The 12129-nt window shown below is 41.3% G+C and overlaps 1 protein-coding gene across 1 annotated transcript in view; it reads right to left on the reverse strand.

Annotated features, from left to right (window-relative positions):
* Positions 1–12129, reverse strand: part of LOC129699782 (ribosomal protein S6 kinase alpha-5-like) — a 63853-nt gene that overhangs the window by 10725 nt on the left and 40999 nt on the right. The window contains exons 10-13 of the mRNA XM_055639866.1: positions 7491–7616; positions 7104–7237; positions 2680–2773; positions 1269–1439 (exon numbers count right to left, since the gene is read on the reverse strand). Of these exons, the coding sequence (XP_055495841.1) occupies positions 1269–1439; positions 2680–2773; positions 7104–7237; positions 7491–7616 (525 nt within the window). The remainder of the gene's footprint in view (positions 1–1268; positions 1440–2679; positions 2774–7103; positions 7238–7490; positions 7617–12129) is intronic.

Here is a 12129-nt window from a genome sequence, read left to right on the forward strand (position 1 = left end):
GTGGCATTGACATCAATACTTTAATAATAGGATATATTTTTCAAATTGTTAACACAGGCAGTGAGCTGCATGGCTTCATTCTTACATAACATTGCAGCATAGAAGCAGGCCACTCTGCCAGTTGTCTTTGCTGTTTATGTTCCACCCAGAGTCAGAGCTCCCTATTTCATCAAGCTGCCAGTTTATCATTTTACTCCTTTGTGTTTCTTTCTCCTTCATGTACCTTTTAAGAATTTCTTTCAATGCATCTTTGTAATTTGACATAACTAGTTTAGATTGGCATTTCATATTTTAATAACTAATTGCAAAGATTTTCTTCTGAAATCTTTGTTAGATTTACAAATGTACTTAATATTTATGACACCAACATTTCAATTTGTCTACTCGAGTAAACATATTTTCTCCGTCAACCTTGTCAAACATCTCCATACCTTTGAAGTCCTCCATAAGATCATCTCAAACTTCTCTTTTCAGAGGCCCAGCCTGTTCAATCTTTCCAGGTGAAACGTATAACTTATCAATTCTACCAGCATCAATTTCATTCTTCCTTACATCACATGTTTCTGTATCCATTCTTGCAGTAAAAGAGAGGTGAACTGTGCCTATTATTCCAAATGTGGCCTCATCAATGTTTTGGACAATTGGTACATAACATCCCAACTTCTATACTCAATGTCCTGATTGATGAAGGCCAATGTAGCAAAAGCCTTCTTGACCACCCTATTTACCTGTGATGCTTTCAAATAATTATGTACCTGCACTCATAGATAAATCTGCTCTACAGCACTCCCCAAGGCCACTGTGAAAGTTCTGCCCTGGTTTGACTCCCTAAAGTGCAACACCTCACTCTTATCTGCATTAAACTCCATTAACGATTCCTCAGCCAAACTGATTAAGATAACAACAATTACAGCAGGATCTATGGATTTGATACTTGAATCCATAGATCTCTTTGCTCGTCTGGCCAATTTTTTAAGGACACCACCGTTATAAGCTGTATATAACATTTTACCTGTAATTGCAAGTCAGTTAACATATATGTTAATATGTCAATGCCCTCCAGTGGTGCTATTGCTCATTTTATGAGGAAGAATATTTAGCAGGAATAATGAATCTGTACGTAGCTTTTAATTCTACGGATCATTTGGAAATAAATTGCTTTCTTCGATTTGTATTAAATGGTAAAATAAAACATGGGTTAATATTAGTTTCCAGATTACAATTAGGGAATACAATTATTTGAAATTTATTCAATAGTATACATATACCTCTGGTTTTATATCTCTGTGCACAATTCCGCAGTGATGCATAAAACGAATTGCAGACACGAGCATGCTCATAATTCTGCTGGCTTCAGCTTCATTAAAGTGCTTCCTGTTTTTAATGTGTTCGAAAAGCTCACCTCCTCTCAACAACTCCATAACTAAGTATGTGTGCATCTAGGGGGAAGAGCAAAACTGAATCATTATTACAGAGTTAGAAATGAAAAATTTGCATCATCAAATTTACCATACATAAAGATTTCAGAACTTAAGTCTTTATCACGATAGGATATGGAAACATAGAGTTTGCAAAACACAAGAGGTTAGTAAGACTTTATATAATTTTATAAGGGAAAACAATATTTTCAATTAAATGTGGTTAATTGCATATAGCAGACATAATATCTACAGTTAAGAGCTAATGCAATGGCGATTGACCAATTCACATATTATTGGCAATAATTTTATAGTTCCCCTAATTTAAACAAAAAAGCATTTCATAAGAACTTTGTGGCTTGCAAGTCAGATCTTTCTGTGCATGTGCTTGTAGTTTTACACATTCAAGTTGGGCAGTTAGCTACTTATTTTTTATCAACAGATTTTCTTGGATAAGCATACTTCTAAAACAGGTCAAAGTATTTTTATTGGAAGCACTATTATGAAAATGCCTTGTGATATTATGGTCGTCCAGAAATTTGAAATAAAACAAACTGTCAACGAGAAGAATGTCAAATTTAAAAGAAATAAAAAAACTATTCAAAACCTTCTAAAGCAATTTAAGTTTGTAAAAAACAAAACATTAATTAGAGTAACAAACAGTTTGCTGGAGGTACTCAGTGGGTTGAGCAAAATCTGTGGGTGGAAAAGAATGGTCAACTTTTTGGGTCAAAACCTTGCTTCAGGACTAAGGGTGGAGAGGGGAGAGTGTATAAAGAGAGGGGAATTGGTGAGGGAGAGCTGGAGGTGATTGGTGGGTAATAGAATAATGAAGAATAATAAACAGGTCAAGCTAGGTGGGGGGTAGTGGAGACGGGAGACAAAGGCAGGTGGATGATAGATGGAGCCAGGTGGTGGGTGGTTGGGGGAGGGTGAATAAGGACAGTTGCTAGTATGATAAGGTGAATTTGGAGGTGAGTTTTTTATCTCACCTGAAAGGGCTGTTTGGGTCCTTCTGCAATTTGTTCTTACATTTAGTGCAAGGTAAACTGTGGCACTCTCCACACTCACTCGATGCAGGGTTTTGACCTGAAATGTTAATCATTCCTTTCCGTCCACAGAAACAGCTTTTTCAGCAGAGTGTTTGTTGCTCCCGATTCCAACATCTGCAGTATCATGTATCTCCAGATGATGTTAATTAATATATATGTTTTCTTTTAGAATGTTGAAGTTTTAGATTGACGCTCTGTTTTTACTTTACCTGGTCATGATAAACTTCGTACAGCTTAACAATGTTGGGATGAGCCCCCAAGTGCTTCAGTGCTGCAGTCTCTCTCTGTGTACAGAGTTCCATTCTAAACAAAACATGGCATTAGGATTCACACTTTAAAACAGAATGGAAGACAAACTATAATGTACATAAAAAAGCATCACCAGAGAATGATGAATCAAAATCAGCTTACAAAAAAGGTGCTTGAGTCGAATGCATCATAACAAATTATGAAAACTATTTGCTACCTCCAATCAAGTGAGCAAGCATTTGCCCATGCTTATTAATTTGCAACTTGAAAAATATAGCAACATTTGTGCTACTACATTTTTGGTACATTGTTCATGTGGCAGCAGCATATCACCCTCACACAAACTCAATGCTCATTTCAAGAGGGAGATCAACATTGTAATTCACAACATCATTGTAAATGACAATGTGATCTCATTCTCCGAGACCGATGTCAGAAGATCCTTCATGAGGATGAATCGTCGGCCCTGATCGTGTATCCATTCTTAAAACACACATGAACCAAATGGCTGGACTTTTCATGGACATCTTCAGCCTCTCTCTACAACAACACCTGCTTTAAACGGACATCCAGAATACCAGTGCCCAAGAATAGCAAGGTGGCAAGCCTCAATGAATGCCAACTGGTGGCACTCTCGTGCGTTGTGATGAAGTGCTTTGAGAGGTTTGCTATGAAACATATCAACTCCTGCCCTAATAAGGTCCTGGACCACTACAATCTGCCTTTTGCCACAGCAGAACATCGTCACAGCAGAGTGGATGAAATGTTTAAGAAAGAACTGCAGATGCTGGTAAAATCAAAGGTAGACAGAAAATGGTGGAGAAACTCAGCGGGTGAGGCAGCATCTATGGAGAGAAGGAATGGCGATCTTTCGGGTCTTGACCCAAAACGTCGCCAATTCCTTCTCTCCATTGATGCTGCATCACTCGCTGAGTTTCTCCAGCATTTTGTGTCTACCATCATCACAGCAGATCTCATCTCACTGGCTCTATATGCACTAGACCACTTGGACAACAAGAACATGTCAGGCTGTTGGTCATTGACTACAGCTCAGTGTTGAATCCTATCATCCCCTCTAAACTTATTGTCAAATTCAGGGAACAGGGTCTCTGCTCAATACCTATGGGATTGAATCTTTGACATTCAAATTGTCAGAACTCAAACAGTACAAATTGGAAACAACACTTTTTTCTCGCTGACCATCAGCACAGGAGCACCTGTGTACTCAGTCCTATCTCCACTCTTTCTAAACCGATGGCTGTGTTGGCAGAAACAGTTCCAATGCCATCTTTAAATTTGTCAATAATGCCGCCATTGTTGGATGAATAAACGGTAATGATGCATCACAGTATAGGAAGGAGATTAATAATCTGATTGAGTTGTGCCAGAACAATAATCTTGCTCTTATCTATTGCTATCATCTGAATGGTGGCCGATTAGGAAAAAGGGGAGATGCAACGGCACCTGGGTGTCATGGTACACTAGTCATTAAAAGTAGGCATGCAGGTGCAGCAGGCAGTGAAGAAGGCGAATGGTTAGCATTCATAGCAAAAGGATTTGAGTATAGGAGCAGGGAGGTTCTACTGCAGTTGTACAGGGTCTTGGTGAGACCACACCTGGGGTATTGCGTACAGTTTTGGTCTCCAAATCTGAGGAAATACATTCTTGCCATAGAGGGAGTACAGAGAAGGTTCACCAGACTGATTCCTGGGATGTCAGGACTTTCATATGAAGAAAGACTGGATAGACTCGGTTTGTACTCGCTAGAATTTAGAAGATTGAGGGGGGATCTTATAGAAACGTACAAAATTCTTAAGGGGTTGGACAGGCTAGATGCAGGAAGATTGTTCCCGATGTTGGGGAAGTCCAGAACAAGGGGTCACAGTTTAAGGATAAGGGGGAAATCTTTTAGGACCGAGGTGAGGAAAGCTTTTTTCACACAGAGAGTGGTGAATCTCTGGAATTCTCTGCCGCAGAAGGTAGTTGAGGCCAGTTCATTGGCTATATTTAAGAGGGAGTTAGATGTGGCCTTTGTGGCTAAAGGGATCAGGGGGTATGGAGAGAAGGCAGGAACAGGATACTCAGTTGGATGATCAGCCATGATCATATTGAATGGCGGTGCAGGCTCGAAGGGCCGAATGGCCTACTCCTGCACCTAATTTCTATGTTTCTATCATTAACAAGACCAAGGAACTGATTGTTGATTTTCGGAAGGGAAAGCCAAGGATCCATGAACGATCGTGTCCTCATTGGCGGGATGGCTGCAGAGAGAGTCAACGGCTTCCAGTTCCTGTGTGTGCATATCTGAAAATCTGTCTTGTGCCCAGCACATTGATGCAATCACAACAAAAGCTCATCAACGTCTCTATTTCCTCAGAGGTTTGAGGAGAATACGCCATCAAACCTCTATAGATGCATCTTAGAGAGCATACTGACTGCTTGCATAACAGCCTGGTTCGGTAACTTGAATGCCCAAAAACGAAGGAGACTGCAAAATATAGGAGACATTGCCCAGTCCATCACCGGTATTGACTTCCCCACCATCTACAGGAAGTGTCGCCTCAAGAAGGCAACTAATATCATCTAAGACACACACCACCCTGGCCACACGTTCATCTCACTGCCACCATCAGAAAGAAGCTCCAGGAACCTGAGAATCGTGGCCTCCAGGCCCACTAACAGCTTCTTCCCATCAACCATCAGGCTCTTGAATCACACTGCAGTATCCTAACCGCAATCCTGCCTCAACATATAGATTGTACTACTTACTTCACCTTGCACCATTATGTCTGGATCCTTGCATATCTGTCAATTTATTGTATTATTGTTTCTTGAATATTTATTTGTTGTGATAGTGTGTTAATTTGCCTGCAAAGCTACAGCAAGTTAAACATTCATTGTTCATATGACAATGTACATATGACAATTAAACACTTTTCACTCTAAATGTAACCTTTTGTCTTTTGTGTGATTTCCTACTCATCTTTGCAAATAACTCATTACTTTATTCTTCCTTACTCCTCGTCCCATGCAACAGACTGCACAGTTCTGCCAGTTTCAGCTATGATTATTTATCTATGAACCTCTATATATTGAATTGAATCCTTTATTTGTCATTCAGACCTTTCGGTCTGAATGAAATGTCGTTGCCTGCAGCCATACATGTAATAATAAACAACACACAATAAACACAAATTAACATCCACCACAGTGAGTTCACCAAACACCTCCTCACTGTGATGGGGGCAAAAGTCTTAGGGTTGCTGTCTCGTCCCTCCTCTTCTCCCACTGCGCTGAGGCGATACCCCACCGGGCGATGGTGTCAGTCCCGCGGATCAAGCTCCGCGGCCCGGGGGTGGTCGAAGCTGCCGCCCTCCAGTCCAGCGGACGCAGTTGTTGCCACGGGAGCTCCGGAAAACAGGCATCAACCTGTGACCCGCGAGCTCCCGACGATGTCGTCCACTGGCCCGCGGCCGAGCCCCGGATTCGGGTCGCCGCTGCCAGAACACTGCCTCAGCCACCAGAGCACCGTCTCCGCCCCGCACCAGGCCGCCCACACGGGAGCGTCTCAGCCCCGCACCGGGCCGCCCCCATGGGAGCGCCTTCCAGCCGGGAGCCGGGCCGCCCTCACCGGAGCATCTCAGCCCCGCGCCGTCCACCCTCACCGGAGCACCGAGTGGTGGCGCTGCCCGAACGCCGCCGCAGCTCGAAGACGGCCAGTCTCACGTTGGTAAGTCCTGGCTGGCTCTATCTCCGGATCCTCGAGGTCGGTCGCAGGTTGGAGGCCGCCAGCTCCGCCATTAAGCCTCAGCTCAGACGGGGGAAGAGAAGGGGGATACGACAAGAAAGTCGCATTCCCCCCGAAGGGAGAGACAGAAAGCCATGTTTCACATAACACAACCTAATAACCAAAAGTTTAACTGAACAAGACAAAAAAAACAACACAAAAAAGTAAAAAACAGACAGACTGCAGGCGAGCCGCAGCCGTTTCACAGCGCCGCCACTTCCAGAGAGTATAATATACCTTGCCTCATAAGATGAATGACCTATCCTGACAGACTGCTGAGGCTATTTGGTAGGTTGTCAAGAGAATAAAGTCAAGTATGTTTTATTGTCATATGTCCCAAACAGAATAACAACATTCTTGTTCTGGTTAAGTCTGAGTAATTTGTAGGGTTCAATTCTGGTATTGTCCTTTTTCTAAATGCTATTTTAAAATAATGATTCAGATTTAGCTTCATCTGTCAGTTTATATTGGTTGTTTCTTTTAAAATAAAACATTTTCAGAAAAGCTAAAATTATACAAGACAATTTTAAATCAATCCTGGTCTTAAAATTTTGTCGTGAACATAACTTTCTTCTTGATAAACATATTAATTATTACCTCCTGCTGATGATTTTCACACAATATTCCTGTCCAGTCCTCTTATGCCGGCATTTCCTACAAACAGAAAAGCTTCCTTCACCAAGTGGTTTTTCTTTCAGGTTCATTTCATAGTTTTGGTAAAACATGGAATCCTACACAAATAGAAATTAAAATCAATTTAGTACATGGTTAAAAGGTTTCAGAATGAAACTATGATCTCTTTATTCAGTTAAGAGGCTGATCCTAAAAATACGATGCTATTGTTTTTGCAAGTGAGTATTCCAAAGCATTTTATGATTTTGTAACAATATATTTTAACTTATCTTCAAATCATAATATTGGGTTTCTATGCATTGGGTTTCTATACAAAACAGAATATCCGAGAGTAATTATAAGCCCTCCAACCTTTGTCATGGCACCGCAGGCAGCTGCATTGTCTCCTGGTCTTTCTGTGGTCATTTGCAGATTGCATGTGGTATTCATTATAGCATTTCGATTAAAGAGTATCGAAGGTGCCACAAATGAGTAACCCTGTGTACAGAAGGAGCAGTAACGTGAATAGCCATACGCGAATAAGCATGAATCCTAATAAACATGTAAAAATTCCCAACTTAGAGATGCTTGCCGACTTTCAGCCCCTGCAGAATATGAGTGTCATAGAGTCATAAAGTCTGCAGCGTGGAAACAGGCCTTCGACCCAACTTGTCCACACCGGCCAACATGTTCCAGCTACACTAGTCCCACCTGTCTGCGTTTGGCCCATATCCCTCCAAACCTATCCTATCCATGTACCTGTCTAACTGTTTCTTAAATGTAGCAATAATCCATGACTCAACTACCTCCTCTGGCAGCTCATTCCCTACACTCACCACCCCTTGTGTGAAAAAGTTACCCCTCTGATTCCTATTAATTATTTTCCGCTTCAACTTAAACCTATGTCTGCTGGTCTTTGATTCCCCTACTCTGGGCAAGAGACTGTGCATTTACCCAAACTACTCCTGTCATGATTTTATACACCTCTATAAAATCACCCCTTATCTTCTGGTGCTCCAATTGTCCCAGCCTGCTCAACCTCTCCCTATAGCTCAGGCCCTCGAGTTCTGGTAACATCCTCGTAAATCTTCTCTGTACCCTTTCCAGCTTGACATAGATCTTTTCTATAGATATAGAAACATGGAAAATGGGTGCAGGAGAAGGCCATTCGGCCCTTCGAGTCAGTGCCACCATTGAATATGATCATAGCTGATCATCTAAAATTTGTACCCCGTTCCTGCTTTATACCCATCTTCATTAGCCCCAAGAGCTATATCTAACTCTCTATTGAAAACATCCAGTGAATTGGCCTCCACTGCCTTCTGTGGCAGAAAATTCAACAGATTCACAACTCTCTGGGTCAAAAAGATTTCCCTCCTCATCTCCTACCCCTTGTTCTTAAACTGTGACCCCTGCTTCTGGACACCACTAACATCGGGAACATTTTTCTTGCCCTCTAGCCTGTCCAATCCGTTGAATTGTAAATGTTTCTCTAAGATCCCCTCTCATCTTTCTAAATTCCAGTATATCAGTCAATCGATCCATTCTTTCTTAATATGTCACTCCCACTATCCCTGGAATTAACCTGGTGAACCTACGCTGCACTGCCTCAAGAGCAAGGATGTCCTTCCTCAAATTAGGAGACAAAAACTGCACACAACACTCTAGGTGAGGTCTCACCAGGGCCATGTACAACTGCAGAAGGACCTCTTTACACCTATACTCAAATCCTCTTGTTATGAAGGCCAACATGCCATTAGCTTTCTTCACTGCTTGCTATACCTACATGTTTGATTTCAGTGATTTGTGTACAAGGACACACAGGTCTCGTTGCACTTTCCTTTTTCCTAATCTGACACCATTGAGATAATAATCTGCCTCCTCGTTCTTTCGCCAAAGTGGATAACCTCACATTTATCTACATTATACTGCATCTGGCATGTATCTGCCCACTCACTCAACTTGTCCAAGTCACCCACAAACTCTTATCATCCTCTTCGCAGTTCACACTGCCACCCAGCTTTGTGTCATCTGCAAATTTGCTAGTGTTACTTTTAAACTCATCATCTAAATTATTAATATATATTGTAAATAGTTGCGGCCCCAGCACCGAGCCTTGCGGCACTCCACTCGCCACTGCCTGCCATTCCGAAAAAGATCCGTTAATTCCTACTCTTTGCTTCCTGTCTGCCAACCAGTTCTCTATCCATGTCATTACCCTACCCCCAATACCACATACTAATTTTGCACACTGATCTCTTGTGTGGGACCTTGTCTGAAAAGTCTGGATACACCACATCCACATCCTTATCCATTCTACTCGTTACATCCTCAAAAATTTCCAGAAGATTAATCAAGCATGATTTCTCCTTCATAAATCTATGCTGACTTTGACCGAATCTGTCACTGCTGTCCAAATGCGCTGCTATTACATTTTTAATAATTGACTCAAGTATCTTCCCCACTTCCGATGTCAAGCTAACTGGTCTATAATTCCCTGTTTTTCCCCTCCCTCCTTTCTTAAAAAGTGGGGTTACATTAGCTACCCTCCAGTCTGCGGGAACTGATCCAAAGTGTATAGAACATTGGAAAATGATCACCAATGCATCCACAATTTCTAGGGCCATCTCCTTAAGTACTCTGGGATGCAGACCAGCAGGCTCTGGGGATTTATCTGCCTTCAGTTCCAACAGTTTACCTCACACCATTTCATGACTAATGTGGATTTTCTTCGGTTCCGCCCTCCGACTACATCCTCGGTCCCCTAGTATTTCTGGGAGATTGTTTGTGTCTTCCTTTGTGAAGACAGAACCAAAGTACTTGTTTAACTGGTCTGCCATTTCCTTGTTTCCCATTATAAATTCACCTGTTTCTGACTGTAAGGGACCTACATTTGTCTTCACTAATCTTTTCCTTTACATATCTATAGACGCTTTTACAGTCAGTTTTTATAGCTTTCTTTCATGTTCTATTTTTCCCTTCTTAATTAACCCCTTTGTCCTCCTCTGTTGAATTCTAAATTTCTCCCAATCCTCTGGTCTGCTGCTTTCTCTGGCCAATTTATATGCCTCTTCCTTGGATTTAACACTATCCCTAATTTCCCTCGTTAACCACAGTTGAGCCACCTTCCCAGTTTTATTTTTATGCCAGACATGAATGAACAATTGTTGGAATTCATCCATGTGATTTTTCAACCGTTGCCATTGCATATCCACCATCAACCCTTTAAGTGTCTTCCTCTTCTTCTTGTGTTTAAGGTAGTTCAATGTGCTGTTGTCGAGGGCCGTGAGATCTACCCCTCCACCAAGGGGGCGGAGCACAGCGCAGTCGAAAATGACGTGCTGCGCTGTTTGCTGGTCTGCTCCACACACGCAGGCTGCTGATGAACGCAGCCCCCAGCGATGCACGTTGGCGTGGAACCGGCCGACCCCTGTACTGAGGGTATAATTTGCCAGTATATCCTAGCCAATTCCCATCTCATACCATCAGTTACCTTTCTTTAAGTTCAGGACCCTTGTCTCTCTCCATCTTAATGCAGAATTCCATCATATTATGGTCACTGTTGCCCAAGTGGCTTTGCACAACAAGATTGCTAACTAATCCTTCCTCATTGCACAATACCTAGTCTAGGATGGCCTGCCCTCTAAGTTAGCTCCTCTACATATTGGCTTCGAAAACCATCCCGTATACACTCCTAGAAATCCTCCTCCTCAGTGTTGTTACTAATTTGGTTAGCCCAATCTATATGTAGATTAAAATCACCCATGATAACTGCTGTACCTTTGCTACATGCATCCCTAATTTCCTGTTTGATGCTGTTTGGTGGTTTGTACACAACTCCAACAATCATTTTCTTCCCTTGGTTATTTCACACTGTAACATGGTGCCCAGAACTGAACACAATACTCTAAATAAGGCCTCACCAACGTCTTATACAACTGCAACATGACCACCCATGGTTTACTCATGCTTGGATTTTTTTTCTCCCTGTGATTTTTTTCCAGCAGAACCTGGAGTGTGTTGTAAATTGTTTTTAAATTTCTTCCAACAGAGTTGTCTGCCATTGTTATTTCCCGACAGACTAAACTAAATCATAAAAATATGTATAACATAAAAATGGCAAGTGTTCCTCAAAAACGCTTACAAATACTTCCAGACCACCTTAAAGAATAACTAATGAAACAAAAACTCAATTTATTACCACAACAGTCAGATATTTTAATTTGCTTTATCTTCAAGATCAGACTTTTTCCATCAGGCTAACAATTGTGAAATAAATAAGTCGTTGGATGAATTTTGCATAGAAAGAGAATTTGGACCCGAGTCAGAAAACTAAAAGATCGGAAGCAACATCATCTTGTACAAAACTCCCTCTATCCTCACCAACTTGATAACTTAATGTCGGCTAAGGTCAGCTCACAGCAACTTCAGGAGCTTCAGGTGATCAGATTCATAAACCACATTAAACAAAAACAAGGATATTTGTTTTATAGATCACTGAGAGGTATTACAAATTATGCTTTCAGATGAAGTTTAAACAATTAAATTAAGTTAGAGTAACTGTTTTCACAGCCAAGCATGCAAGTGTCGGAAAGGTTAATTGCTCTTTGGTAAATTCCCTAATAACAACCCTGCTTGTTGAAGGATTTCAGTTTTGGGGTAACATAATTGACACTTCCTAAACCTTAGTTATAAGTAATGGCAAAAATGATATTTATATCATCTGAACCATCGCAAGTTAACTTGAGAGAAATTATTAAACTTGATCTCTGCATTTTTTTAGATAATTTTTAAAAATTCGGAAATACCGGGGGCGATTTCTGTCACGTTACCTCAAAAAAAGAATCACTTCAGATATGTCTATTTCTGATACATTTTGCTGTAATCCTGAGATATATATTTTTTGCTGATGGCTAGTCTGAAGGAAACCATCATCGGTTTCATTTTTGATAATTTAGTCTGTACCCTTTACCAGGTCATTTCATTCTTGCAGCTCATCAGATCTGTAGAT

This window comes from Leucoraja erinacea, chromosome 8, assembly GCF_028641065.1.
Source record: "Leucoraja erinacea ecotype New England chromosome 8, Leri_hhj_1, whole genome shotgun sequence".
Taxonomy (NCBI): domain Eukaryota; kingdom Metazoa; phylum Chordata; class Chondrichthyes; order Rajiformes; family Rajidae; genus Leucoraja; species Leucoraja erinaceus.